Raw genomic sequence first — 15,248 nt, forward strand, 5'->3', positions numbered from 1 at the left:
AAATTGGTGGAGTTAAAGTTCTCCAACTTCACACATCATTTTTGCACTCAGAGAAGCATTATCACTCATTTGTGGCCATACAGGAATCACATTGTTCAACTGTACTTCACATTGACCCCCTTTAAAGCAATCACAGTTAGTTCATGAAAAGAGGGTGTATTTTGCACCCTGAATATCGAACCCACCATATTGGTTGGAAAGAACCTTGGGGGACAGAATATGGAAAACAAATATTGACAGGTAAGTCTAGATTTTCTATATGAAACTCCACATATCGGTATGTATGTGGTACATATATCTTCAAGGTACGTAGATGTGGAGTTAGAAATACTAAATCTGTGCTGCCGTATATGCACTTCCTTTTCAATAATTTGACCTTCAATATTCTGCCCTCAATATTCTTGCACCACAATATTGTTGCTGTCGATATTCATTAATACGACCATTCTCACCCACTTCACTGGACAAATATCTGTTGAGGTATACACTTCTCTCAAAGGAGATCTTCTTTTGGGAAATGGATGATACACAAGCATCCTGGGACGCCAGTGAATTCTTTGTTTCTCTGGGGTGTCACTGCTGTAGTCAAGATTTCCCTACAATCCCATCCAATCTTTAGTCCCTGTTCGCATGGATCACCGTCCATGATTGAATAGAAGTCTGTCAATTAGCACTCAACCTTGTAATATTTCTCTAAAATAATGATCATTATATAATATAAGAGGAGTGCCTATAGATTGTTCAATGGCATCTTTTTAAAGGATGATCTTTGAATGATAAAAATGAATCGCTTAGAGGCACTTTTTAAATCTTTTATCATGTCTCTAAATAACATAAAAGGTGTATCTGTAAAGCGCACGATTACTTATAGGTGTCCTGGTGCTGAATAATGCTTGAAAGATGTTTATTGTTACCCAACTCAATGGTACTCATTTTATCGACCTCAGATGGATGAAAGGCTGAATGAACCCACTGGGATTTGATCCTGTGACCATGCGATCGATTACAGGCCCCTGCAGTGGTGGCTTTAGTCCACTGAGCCACCAGACCCGGCTAAATGGATTGTTGCTAGACAGTGAGAAAGGAATGCCTAACCCCAGCTGAGGGACAGGAGATTTAGTCCACATCACCATTCATCTTGTGTACAGCTCATGGGTTCTACATCATCATAATGCCAATTTCTACTCAATATCTACACCAGACACTATCCCTCATTCCACTCTCGTGCCCTGGAAATTCCATCTTATTTTCCACAAATGTCTTCTATCTGGAGGGTTCATTGCAACGATATGAGTCTGAAGCTCAATTTCCTAACCTACGTGTAATTTTCATTTCACTCTTGGGAAAACATAGTTTGTTGGCCTCATGTGTGTGAATTCTATGTCGTGCAGCCAGGAGCCTCTTTCTGTGCGTATTCTGTACACAAGCCCAAATAGTTTCTAGTTTTTCTAATCAAAACTCACACATAGAGGGTAGGTTAGATATACTGAGACCATTCTGGTACACAGGGGGAGCTGTATTTAAACCTGTTGAAGAGAGATAGGCACAAAAGCATAGAGCTGAAATGACAAACACTAACACCCCTGGACACGATTGCACACATACCAACACACACACAAGCACGTGTATACAGACACACACAGGCACATGCACACACACACACACACATGCTCACGCACACACATGCTCACACACACACACGCACACTTGTATTGAATTAAACCTGAGTCTTCCTGTTTTCTGCCCTCTGACTTCCAACAGGATGAAGATGCAGAATGGTAACTCATCAAACCAGAAACACAGCTGTGGTGCCTACAGGAAGAGAGAGATCCACCGCACCTCTTGCTTATCCTTGAACCAATGGATTTGTGTGAAGAAAGCCTTCCAGTTTGAATTCTGAAGCCTTCCCTGTGTAGAAACTCTCCTGCAGAAGGCCCTCAAACTGATCATTGAACGTTTCGCAGCGGAAATCATTTGTTAGATCTTTGTTGGAATTGAGCGACCTCTAAACACCGAGAACATATTTATATTGCAGATCATCTGTGATATCAATGGAAAGACTGAGTTGGCCATTCAGGGATATTACATTGTGACTGTAAAAGATAAGCTATGTGGTTTACAGAGCATCACGCACCATGCTTATACTTCACAACAAACGTATGGACTATGCAGGGGAGGGGTCAAGTTACTAATCAGCTGTTTCTTTTGACTCCACCTCCCATACCGCCTGTGTCTCGCTACTTCTCAGCTGCTCTGTCATTTCAGCCTTCCAGAACAACGATTTCCTGTGCATATTGAATTCCAGTGTCCTCTATCTCAGCTTCTCTCCTTCGGCAGACTAATGCTTATTCTTTTTTTCTTCAATATTGTCAGTAATCAGTCTTGATTACTAGAATATTTAATTTTTTCTCCTACGACAAACTCTGTTCAATCTACGAATTTAAACTGCATGATTCCGTGTTACCGTTTACTTGAAAGAGCCCATTAAAATGGGAATTTTCAGTGCATTCCCATTATTTTTTCTCTATTTACCATCTTCCTTTGCACTTTTCATGCTTCATTAAATATATGTATCAATCTTTTGGTCATTATGGTATTTCTAGACCAACCTCTAATTCCATGCCTGTAAATAGATTTTTAAATATCTATCTCAATTGTGAAGAACAGTTTTAACGAGTGAAAAGCACTATGAGAGACTTCCACTTCCAAGTTATTCTTGCTGACAGAGATGTTATGTTATGTCCGCTTGTGTATATCCCCTGTCACCGTTATCTTTTTCCATTATTCTTCTTTTTCATTTTGTCTGTCTTCCCTCACCACAGGTGTTTGTCCCAGTAATTTAAAATCTGCTTATATTGTTTCTCTTTTGCAAAAAACCAAAAAGCTTCCCTTGCTTTTTATTTAGGTCTCGCTGAGCCAGCGCATGCGCTGCTCCGAGACATTTAGTATCGGGTTTTCAAAGTGCTTCCTGGTAGCCTAGCGCTTGCGCTCAGGCGCGCAGCCGCCATCTGTCTCCCTTCCAGCGCGATCACTTTAACTTTTTCTTGCTGCTGCGCACGCGCGCGCACATCACTAGCGTGTTTTTTTAAATTTATACACGCGCACATCACTAGCGTGCTTTTTTTATGTAAACGCGCGCGCATCACCAGCGTGTTTTTTTTTTAATCTATACGCACGAGCATCACTAGCGTGTTTTTTTTTGCGTTGACTCGTTAGACTCGGGTGCAGTTTAGGGTGTATCAGGAAGTGATGACCTTCGTTACACTATGACTATTTTCAGAAGAACTTTGGGGGTCAATGTGTTCTCACTCTCCCTTTTGAAGCTGTCATTCTGTGCTGCACCCGTCACGGTCTCCCAGGTCTGCTGTTACTCTCGATGCAAGACGTGTTCCCAGCCCTTGCTCCTCATCTCCCCTTGCATCAATAACCTCAAGCCTCAGTCTGTTGTCTGCTTCGCTTGCTCTGCTCGTGCATTGCAGTTTATCTGTGCCATTGCACTCGTCCAACATTTCCACAAGCTTCCACCGGAGGCCTCTGCGTCACTGCCGGTTCCAGTTCTGCATTCTTATCAGCGTGTAAAGATTCACACGGCTGGCCCACCCTCTTTCACACCTGCGCTTCCTGGTCTCCTTCCGGTACACGTCATCTCTCCCCCTGCTCTCTCCTGCTCCACCGCCCCCGCCCTGACTCGCTGCCTCTATGCCTTGCACACCGATCCCTCTGTCCGGGACACTGCCTTCTTCTCTCTCTGGCTCACTGCCCCTGACTAGGTCTACACCTCACATCTGGAACGATGGCCTCTCTGCCAGGCAAGCTGTCCCCCTCTGCCCGGCTCTCTGCACCCTCCCTCCAGCATTATATTTACCCTCTCTCTGGCACGATGACCCCTCTACTGCCTCTCTACCCCCTCTAACTGTCTCCCTGCCCTACTATTCTGTTACTTGTCTCTATCGCTCTCTGTCGGGCACGATGCCCGCTCGGTCTATCACAATTCCTCCATTGCTGGTCTGTCTGACCCCTCTCTCTCTCTGACCCTACTCCCACCTCTCTTTCTGGATTTCTGCCCCTCTATCAGTCACACTGCCCCTGCCCTCCCACTATCTCACTCTCTTCTCGCTCTGTCTGGCACTCTGCAACCTTTGTCGTGTACTCTTTGCTGTCTTTATCCAATTCTCGCTGGTGAACTCGCTTCTCTTTGCTCCTGTTTGGTTGTTTGTGCTCCACTGTCCTGTTCATTCTGCTCCTCTGTCCTGTTGACTGCACTCCTTCGTCCTGTTTACTTTGCTTCTCTGTCCTGTTCTTTCTACTTCTTTCTTGATCACCCGGCTCCTCTCTCCTGTCCACTCTGCTCCCTGTCCATGCCCCTCCACTCCTCCTTCCATGCAACTCTGCTGCTCTATCCTGTTCACTCGTCTCCTCTTTCAATGGCCCTCCACTTCTCTGTCTTGTTCACTCTGCTACCCATCCACGGCCCTCAACTCCTCTGTCCATGCTGCTCTGTCCTGTTCACTCTGCTCCTCTGTCCTGTTCACCCTGCTCCTCTGCCCTGTTCACCCTGCTCCTCTGCCCTGTTCGCTCTGTCTTCTGTCCTGTTCACCCTGCTCCTCTGCCCTGTTCGCTCTGTCTTCTGTCCTGTTCTTTCTACTTCTTTCCTGTTCACTCTGCTCCTGCGTCCTGTTCACTCTGCTCCCCTGTCCATGGCCCTCCACTCCTCGGTCCATGCAGCTCTGCACCTCTTTCCTGTTCGTTTTGCCTTCTGTCCTGTTCTCTTTTCTTCTTTCCTGTTCACTCTTCTCCTCTGTCCTGTTCACTTTGCTCCTCTGTCCATGACCTTCCACTCCCCTCTTCATGCCGCTCTTCACCTCTGTCCTGTTCACTCTGCTCCTCTGTTCTGGTCGTTCTGTCTTCCGTCCTGCATTCTCTTCCTCTTTCTGTTCTGTTCACTCTGCTCGTCTGTCCTGTTCACTCTGCTCCAATGTTCCTTGCAGTCTCCTCTCCTCTCCTCTGTCCTGTCCATTCCTCTCGCATGTGCTATTCACCCGTCTTCTCTGAGCTGTTCTCTCTGCTCCATGCCTCACAGCTATCCCACGAAAAACCCCTGCCACTGTCTGACCACATTCAACCACCGATGGAATATTGGAGTTAAAACAGTGCTAAGGGGCATGCCAAGGAGCCATAACCGAAACAGAAACACATTAAAATACTAAGTTGCAAGTATAGAAACATCATCCCACAACAGATCATCTACGATAATCGAAGATCTTACACCTGAAAGTGAAACCTGCAGGTTATTTAAATGAATAATTTACTAAAGAGTTTTTGACACGCGCCACATGCCGCTGTTACCTGCCTCAAAGTGTGTGGTTGCGGGAGCAGAAGTTGATACGAGTTGGCTCGTACTGCGGCAAGGAGTGAAACTGGGGTTTGCCCATTGAGATTTTACAGCGCTACGGCCTTGGGTGTGATGAGATGGTGGCCGTGCTTTAAAAGCACAGACATATCGAGCTTTAATTGGCTCTACGCTGGACTATTGCAACGCCCTTCTCACTAGTGCGAGCAAGCGCAGTATACATAAACTCCAGATGACTCAGAACGCCGCAGCTGGAGTCCTGCTCGGGCTCACTCGCTATGATTCGGCGTACAAGGCTCTCGCAGAGCAACATTGGTTGCCCATCCGCAAACGCATTCAGTTCAAAGCTTTATGTATTGCGTTCAAGGCTACACATGGTCTGGGTCCTTGGCAACTGTCACAATTTTTCAAACCCTATATCCAGGCCAGATCACTGAGATCATCAGACAGTGGCAACCTGACCATCCCCAAGGTACACAAAGTAACAAGCATTGGCATAGCCAATAGGTTGCGCGTTTGGGACCTTATAAGTGTTTAGCCACGCAACAGTTGATGCTGTTGCAGGAAGGATATTGTGCTGCATAACTAAATACTTATAAGGCCCCAAAGGCGAGACCTATTGGCTATGCCAATGCTTGTTTTATTAATAATGGAATTTATTCTCTATCAATCAATCATAGCATTTGTAAAGTGCACTACATACCCGCGAGGGTCACAAGGCGCTGCGTACCCGCTGCGGGGGGGGGGGGGGGGGGTGGAAGCTGCTACTGTTCGAAGAGCCAGGTCTTGAGAAGTCTTCTGAAGGTCAGAAGGTCTTCGGTCTGCCTCATTTTTCCTCTTTATTTGTGTGCCGCGTTGTGCAGCACAAATAGAAAAAGAAAAAAGCCTCTCAGGATTGTTTTTGTGGAGGAAGGTGACCCTTCCTGCACAAAACCAATCCTGCATGCAACGCGGGCACCCTTGCACCATGGTGCCTGCATTGGCACTATGCAGCACATTGTGCGCCAGTGCAGGTGGAAAAGTCAGGAATGCGCAGTATGCCTTAAATACGGAGCATTCCTGCCCTTTCCTTGACGCACAAGGGGGCAGATTTACAAAAAAGTGACGCATCTGTACAGATGCGTCACTTTCCCTGCGCCACCCTTAGAAACCCTTGCGTCACCATAGATGTGCCGTATTTACAATACGGAGCACTATGGCACAAGGATTGACAGATGCGTCAGAAATTCTGGCGCAACTGTTGGCGGAAAAGTCACGCATTGCTGGAGTGGTGTCGCAAGCATGACGCAACTCCAGCAATGCGTGTTGAGGCCTATACCCACTACACTGCGTCACTACTTACGCCTGCTTGAAGCAGGCGTAAGGTTTTGACGCAGTGGCATCCTAAAAATGGCGCAGTGAAATCTTGTAGATTTCACTGAGTCACTTTTACGAGGCCTTCCTGCGTGGGAACGCCCACCCTGCATACATTAAACCTGATGCAGATATAATGTGACGCAGGGCTTTACAACATGACGCATCTCCCTAGATGTGTCACGCTGTAAATAGGCCGCATTGTTTGCGCTGCTGTTGCGTCAAAAAAGTGACGCAACTGCAGCTCAAAAGTCACGCAAGGGGCTTGTAAATCTGCCCCCAGGTGACTTGCTTCCTTGAGTTACATTGTCCTAAACAGGCCCCTCTGTTTGCATAATTCAATTTCAAATTGTACACTTTGGTTCCATATGTTTTCCCTCTTCATTTACTTCCGCTTGTTCATTCCATTGAAGTCAAGAAGTGCGTTGAATATCTGAGCACTTTGGGGCATATTTACAATAACTGGCGCATCCCTGCATATCAGCAGGGATGCGCCAGTTATTGTGCGCCACAGCTCCGCCACCATGGATGTGCCGCATTTACAATGCGGCGCACCATGGGGCAAAAACGGCACAGATGCGTCACGCATCTGTGCCGCAAAAGTGGAGCATTGCTGGAGTTGCGTCGCAAGCGGGACGCAGCTCCAGCAATGCTCTGGGGGCACCTACCTTGTTAATGCTGCGTCAATGCAGGCGCAGGGTTTTGAGGCAGCATGGGCCTAAAAGTGACTGAGTGAAATCTTGTAGATTTCACTCAGCCACTTTTAGGAGGCGTTCCTGCGCGGGAACGCCCCCCCCGCGCAGGAACGCCTACATGTGGCGCAGGGCTTTGCAACGTGACGCATCTCCCAGATGCGTCACGTTGTAAGTACCCCGCACCATGGCGCTGGATTTGCGCCGCCGCTGCGTCACAAAAGTGACGCAACGGCTGCGTAAATGAGGCACAAAGGGCTTCCTGCTTTTCTCCTGTTCCGCTTTTCACCCTTGCGCAAGTTGATGGCTCGACTGAAATCACGCCCGTGTTTCTTTCCCTTCTCGTCAAACTCGGCGTGGGAGGTGTTTTCCGTTTAGATGTTTAAATTGTTTCTCTTCCTATGGTCACAGCGCCATCTAGTGCCTTTTTTATTTGCCGCCTCGTGATACTTCCATAGTTAAAATAAATTCTTTTAAAATTCAAATTTCGGATGTTTTACAGGACAAATCCCTAAATATACATGCTCAAACGAAGGAAGAATTGCTTTAGAAAACACGTGAACAACTTTATAGACCCTTCAGTGGTGCAGTCTGTAAAAGGCTTTGCCGTCGTCCATTACAACAGTATCTATCACTCTTGAACAATCTCCAATCGGAGCCCTTGTAATTAAATAATAAGGCATCCAGTACGGGTTGCAGCAGTGCACGTTTACATCACTGTCAGGAACGGTGCTTTTAATAGCATTACAGTCATACCAGAATTAGTTGATATCTGTCTTCAATCGTGAAAAAACTTGTCCCAGAAGAAAGGATCCTTGGTGCAATGAAAGGCCCAAACTGTGCGGTGGTGGAATGACTTTGCAAGATTTTGTAAAGTTCCATACATATATTTAGGCTAACAATGGGTTTAAAACTAGAGATAAATCTAGCCAATCGGCCCGCATTATTTTCTTGATAGTCAAACTCCCTTCTATGTATACAAAAAGCAATTGGACCGCAATCTAATAATAATAGAATTGACACTGCAGGGCTGCCCACTCTTACTCGTCGTTGTCAGGTTTGCAAAGAAATTATGACATTCTTGCTATCTGAAAGAAATGGGTGCATTTATCTGACACCTCCATTCTTTGCGAATGCAGCATGTTGTCAAAGAGCAGCTCTATACACGCTTTAGACGTACAGTTTGCATTTCAGCCTGTATTTCACTTGATATAGACGTTTGATAAGCTGCAACATTTGGCATACGACAAAGGAGGCTCACAGATCATTGAATTAGATATACAGATGTATTCATGTGTGTTTGTGCTACAGGCAAAGCCACACAAAGTGATGCAAAGTGACTCAAAAGTTTTGAAAGTGTATTTACTTTTCAGTGCAGACATTTTCAGCTGGAAAGCTACTTTTTTAGGGCTTTGCACTCCTCTGCTATACTTTGCATCATCGGGCATTACACGCGCTGTACTTGGGCATCATTCCAGCAGGAATACCCATTTATTTCACCCAGAGCCTTATCTAGTAGAATTGCAGACCGGGCTTTACATGAAAGAGCACTTTTGCAATAGTCAGAGAAATATTTCTCAAAAAAATCACACATTGCAGAGTGCATGAGATGGGTGGAACAGACATCCGATGTGTGAACTGTTTGAAAAATTGTCTGTGCATTGAACTTTGCACCGGAAGCATATAGTCCCAGACCAGAACCTATGCTAGACCCCTCGCACCTCTGCACCGCACCCTAGGAAGCCTGTTTGTGCTCCAGGTTTGTAAAGATGGTTCTGCGTCGAGCTATATGTTAGATATTGTGTTAGTGAGTTTATGGTCACTGTTCAGTGATGGACATTGTGTCCGAACTATCCCCTTAGTTCTTGAGTGAGGTCCATGCTTCACATGTAGGGTAACTGAGTAACAGATGCACAATATGGCCAGGCACACTGATGCTTCAGGTTGGGTCTGGCTGCCTCGCCCATCATTCCTACTCTTTGAAGGTTCAGACTATAGGATTGTTGTAACTTGTCTGCAATCATTCATATACTCACTCAACTTTACATCTAGCCTCCCCCATCCATGCAATCATTACACAAACGTTCATGCATGCAGTCACACCCATGCCACTCATTTATCCATGCACACACTCATCCGCCCAACCACTGACTTATTCGTCCTATTACACAATCAAACAACAAACACACAGACCCACCAATCAAAGGAGAATCACTTTGACCTTAACCGCTTCGCCGTGGGGGTAATTCCCCCACGGTGCAGGGGTGAGGGGGGGGGGCGGCACCGCGGTGCTCGTGACGAGCCCAGCTCATCATGAGGCACAGTGGAGCTATGCTCATGAGGCGCTGGGCTCGTCACGACTCCGCCCACTGATTGATTCTCGGGGAATAAATTGCGCGTGGGAGTGCCGCGGCCGTTATGACGAGCCTAGCTCGTCATGAGCACAGCTCCACACTGTGCCTCATGACGAGCTGGGCTCGTCATAAGCATGGAAGGGGTGAAAAATAGCCAGACCTATCGAATTTGCCAACGCTTGTTTGATTCCCATTCTCTTCGATCCCCATTGCAAGTCAGTTTTCATATGGCTCACTCAGGCTCCTCCTTTGTCCCTTGAATAGCATGTCTCCTCATCATCAGAATGATATTCATAAGAGTTCGATTCTAGTCGAGGCCTCTCTATCTAAGGATATTAACAGACTGAGGACTTCATTTAGATCTTGGTGGACGGGTTACTCCATGACAAAGGTGATGCATATCCCATCCACCGAAATATAAATATCGTAGGATATAATGAGATTTATATTTCGGCAGACGGGATATTTGTGATATTTGTGATGTAGCAACCCGTCTGCCAAGATCTAAAACGGGCCCTGAGTATTAACACTTCAGTCACCAGTCTTTTCTCACTAGAGGAATATTATCCTGTTCTTCAATCGCCCCTTTCCAGCCTCCTTCATGCGTTCACAGTCTTATCTTTCCTGGTGTGACTCAAACTGCTTTCATGCCTTTAATCTAAGGTGGTCCCTGAGGTTCTGCTCTTTGTCCCCTCTGCCGTCTCCCCCTCCACTGTCACTATATGTGATTTCTACAAATCTGACACACAGACATACTCCTTTCAGCTCTTCACTTGTGGCTGCACAACCATGTCTTATCTTTTCTTTCTGTTAATCCTTTATTTCCTGACTTTGATCTTTATAGAATCTTTTCAGATCTTAAATCATGTTTATTCCTACCCGACTCTGCCCTTCTTGTCCACCTTACATGTTTGTCACTATTTCCTCTACTAAATTCTTTTTATGCTTTTGTATTTTTATATGGTTTTGGTTTGATGATTGATCAATAACATTCCTTCCCTGTCCTCTCTTGATGACTCCTGCCATGTTCAGCCATGAGATGTTTACAAAGCCCCATTTTCTTTTCTCTGCCTTCCCAGCCCACTTTTCTTCATTGATCTATTTATAGGTCACCCTTTGCAGTCTGCTTTTTATATTCTCCCCAAGTTCTCCTTTATTGTAAATATTTTCGTTCTTGTTATTTACCTTCAATACTCCACTTCCATATTGTTTTTAGTTTTTTTCTAAAAGTGTTTTTAATTGTGTGTAATCTTCACTTTTTAGAACATTGTTGAGCCTCTTTCTGTGGTCAAGTTCACTTCCACTCATTTTCTTTGTTTCTCCCATGAATAAGAATCCCCTCTCACTCTTTCTAATCATGTTTGTTTATTCTGTCTGTAATCCAGTGTTTAAATTCAATCTAATTTTTCTTGCTGTCTCTGTAAACCACCTTGTGAAATACCCCCTTTTATGTTAACTTTACAGTTTACCATTTATTTTATGTCTGATTTTCAAATAATGTGCTTTAAAGTACTTTTGATGAAATGTCCACATAACCTGTTTAAACATATATAAAATAAAGACATTGGAAATTTGAAGGCTTCCCTGATCACATATTTTGACTAATCTGCAGAACAGCCAGAAAGCCCTTTGACTGGTTGCAGCATCTCGGGATAAACCTAAAGGAAGATTTACCTATGTCGTGATAGGAGTCTTCAGTGAAGGCTGCGCAGCCGCTGGTCCAGCACAGACTGGTGTGGAACTCATCGGATCGCCTCCCTCTTTCCCCACTCCTGAGGGGACTGCACCTCATTCAATTGCTGAGAGGAGAAGAGATGGGTGATAGGAAATAGCCTTTGAGGAGGAAGAGAAAGAGGGAGCAATAGAAATAAGATGAGGAGAGAACAGAGCTGGTGATACTAAAAAGGAATTTAGAAGTTAAATGGTGCTTGAGATGGAGAAAAGTGTGGCCAGGAGGAGGAGGAGTAAAAGAAACAGAAAATAAGTAAAACCTGTATAAATTATGAGATAGAAGTTGGTGAGCAGGGACAATGGGTAGGAAAAGACAAGAGAGAGCCAAGAAGGGAAGAAGGAAAGAGGGTATAATGAGACAGCAGAGCAAGGCTGCAAATGTGGTGGTCTTGCCTCTATTCAACACTGACTACAACAAAAAAAAAACCCTGGCACAACCAATAGGTCCTGCGTTTGTGACCTATTTGCTTTGACAGTGGCTTTTGTCCACTCTGCTCAAGCAAACTCCTACAAAATGACACACCTCTTTTTAACTCTCTTTAGTTATCAATCCAAGTTGAAGCCTCTAAGTCACTAAATTAACCTTAATTCAACCCCTTGGTAGCTACAACACAGAGCAGACAGGCTTCATTAGGGCAATGCATAACGTATGTATGCAGCACCAAAACAATAATAAAGTCAACATGCTACATAATGAAAATCTCAAAGTAAATTAGGAACATAGAGTAAAAATGTAATAAACAAAATGACACCAAAATCAAAAATATCCAATCCAAAGAACTGGAGATAGAGAGTTTTAAGTAGAAATAACAGCAAGAAAAAGTTAGGAGCCAACAATATCCTGTGGTCACGATGGACTGGGAAATTGGTGCAATTTCACGCTGATTGCGATGGAGCACAGGTCGGATATACCAACTAGGTTCGTCAAAGATCTTACCATCTGACTTAATTTTTAAGTCCCAACTTTTCAGAGTTTGTGGAGCAGCTCCTCCTGGTCACTTAAAAGGCTCCCAGGATCTCTGGGGCAGCACTTAGGGTCTGGACTCACTCAAGTAGAGGCCCCCAGCAAGGTCCAGTCAAGGTCAAGCTGCTGTTGGTCAGCTGGAGACTCCTAGGAAAAGGCCTCTTAAAATTCGTTGTCTCCCTATAGCTGCAGCGTAGGTCAACCTGCTGACCCTTGGAGTCCTGGGTACAAGAGGAAGCAGGTCCTGTTGTTTAGGGCTCCTCACAGGTGACAGGCTCCAGATCCAGTGCTCTTTTGATATTCTGCAGGCCCAGAAAGTGTTTTGAAGGGGGTGCCTGGGGGAGCCACATCGGGCAGTAACATTGGGTATTTTTATTGTCCATTAAAATGGAGGTTTCATTATTTTTATAGTTGTTCCCATTCATGACTTTGCAGCATTAGTATTTTAATCTGCATACCTTTTTTCTACATTGGAGATCTAGGCCTGCTACAGATAAAATAGCTTTTAGGACCATGTCACTGTGTGGGCATACTCATATTCATTTTGTACATGCCCCACTTTTAAATACCATTGGGCAGATTTATGTTTCCTGGTGCATCCCTGCAATTCAGCAGGGATGCGCCAGGAAAGATGCGTCATGCAAGTTTACCCTTGCGCCACCACAGGTGCGCCGCATTTACAATGCAGCGCATCGTGGCGCAAGGATAAACAGATGCATGACGCATCTGATGGCATAAGGGCGGCGCATTGCTGGAGTCGTGTCGCAAGCACGACGCAACTCCTGCAATGCTCAGGGGCTGCCCATACCGAACATGCTGCGTCATGCCTCACACCTGCTTCAAGCAGGCGCAGGGTTTTGACGCAGCAGCGTCGGAAAAGTGACTCAGTGAAATCTTGTAGATTTCACTGCGTCACTTTTCCGAGGCTTTTTCCGACGGAACGCCCACCCTGCATACATTAAACCTGACGCAGGTTTAATGTAGCGCAGGGCTTTACAACGTGACGCATCTCCCTAGATGCGTCACGATGTAAATAAGGCGCAACATGGCGCATGGTTTACGCCGCTGCTGCGTCACAGAAGTGACGCAACGGCGGCGTAATTGTCTCGCAAGGGGCTTGTAAATCTGCCCCCATGCACTCTACCTTCTGCGCTATAACGTTTACAGAGGGGTGACTTACTAATATTTAAAAGGGAGTGCTTTACCTGTCCAAAGGTCGCACTGCAGATTTCACACTGCAGCAGTGACGCTACAATGGTAGCTTGAAGTTGTGTTTTTTTTGTAACATTTGTAGATGGCACAATAAGTGCTGCTGACCGCAGGTGACAGTTAACTTTTCATGCCATAGGTGTATCTCTGCACCATATACTATGTCCTTACAGAAAAGTTTAATACATCAATCAGAGGTGAGCCAATTTCTCCATGTTTAAAGGGGGAGCACAGGCACTTTACTACTAGTTAGCAGCAGGAAAAAGCACAGAGGGTTAGCGGTCTAAAACCAGCAAAGACATAGGGCCCGATTCACAGAATTAACTTAAGACAAAATCCTAAACTTACTACTTTTGGTATTCACAGAAGGCACTTACTACTTTTGGTATTCACAGAAGGCACTTACTACTTTTGGTATTCACAGAAGGCACTTACTACTTTTGGTATTCACAGAATGGATTTACGACTACTAACCTTACGTCCGCACTCGGGCCAGAATTTCCGGCCTGGAGGTGGAGCTTCCGGCCCGGAGGCGGGGCTTTCGGCCCAGAGGCGGAGCTTCCGGCCCAGAGGTGGGGATTCCGGCCAGTGGCGGAGATTTACCCATTGCCAAAATCTCCACCTCTGGGCCGGAAGCTCCGCCTCCGGCCCGGAATCCCCACCTCTGGCCCGTTAGCCCCGAGTGCGGACGTAAAGTCAGTAGTCGTAAATCCATTCTGTGAATACCAAAAGTAGTAAGTGCATTCTGCGAATACCAAAATGGTACTAAGTTTAGGATTTTGTCTTAAGTTAATTCTGTGAATCGGGCCCATAGAGTCCAGCAAACGGCAAACAAAGGTGCATTTCCTACACATTCTGATTCTTGTCCTTCTATATTCTAGCATGAAGCTTACATTGCTTTCTTATCATGTACCTTTGGTCTCTGTGAATTTAGGTATCAGTTGAAATGTGTCATGAGTCAAACCATGCCACACAGCACTCCGTGGAGGTATGTGCAACTGGTATCACTTGTTTTGTTAGAGCCATATTAAGAATTCAATTTCTGCTACCCTTCATTGATGTGTTTGCAGCATTTGCAGAAAGATGTAAAACTCGCCTGCCAATACAAAGTTCACTGCATGGTGTGTACTCTGCATCAAACTGTTCCAACCACAGCACAGTACATGACTACATTTTCAGTCCAGGGCACAGCCTCTCACTTCCCCTTAAGGCAAATTTGTGACCACTCCACAGCCCGGTGCGTGAGAGTGACCTCGTTAGTTTCACGTGAAGTCACGTGTCTCAACCTCCAGTTCCTGTCGAGGTGAGTCTGTGCTGCGGAGCCTCAGGCATCATTTTGTTCAACACAAAATCCATCATGGGTGGACAGATGGAAGACAGTGACACTTACACAGCCTTGCAGTTCAAAGGAAGGAAGAAAAGTGCTGAGAAAGGTGAGAATTTCTTTGATCTAGTATCTGATGTCATCTGTGAAGACAGGTAAGTGAGAAATGCAACCGGTCAGTCCTAGTTAGCTGGGCAAGATAACACAGTTACATTATTTGCACTTGATATTGCTTTTTGCTGAATAGGTGGTTGAGTGTGGTAATAGTGTT

General features: G+C 45.4%; 2 protein-coding genes across 2 annotated transcripts in view; both read left to right on the forward strand.

The window, feature by feature from the left end:
* Positions 1–2,574, forward strand: part of LOC146813296 (CD209 antigen-like protein C) — a 242,709-nt gene extending 240,135 nt beyond the window's left edge. The window contains exon 6 of the mRNA XM_085614744.1: positions 1,762–2,574. Within this exon, the coding sequence (XP_085470870.1) occupies positions 1,762–1,900 (139 nt within the window). The 3' untranslated portion in view covers positions 1,901–2,574. The remainder of the gene's footprint in view (positions 1–1,761) is intronic.
* A 12,424-nt stretch (positions 2,575–14,998) lies between these two features.
* The window catches only part of LOC146813298 (killer cell lectin-like receptor subfamily F member 1), an 82,862-nt gene continuing 82,612 nt past the window's right edge, over positions 14,999–15,248 (forward strand). The window contains exon 1 of the mRNA XM_085614745.1: positions 14,999–15,086. Coding sequence (XP_085470871.1) covers positions 15,011–15,086 — 76 coding nt within the window. The 5' untranslated portion in view covers positions 14,999–15,010. The remainder of the gene's footprint in view (positions 15,087–15,248) is intronic.

Source organism: Triturus cristatus, chromosome 7 (assembly GCF_964204655.1).
Source record: "Triturus cristatus chromosome 7, aTriCri1.1, whole genome shotgun sequence".
In the NCBI taxonomy this organism is placed as follows: Eukaryota; Metazoa; Chordata; class Amphibia; order Caudata; family Salamandridae; genus Triturus; species Triturus cristatus.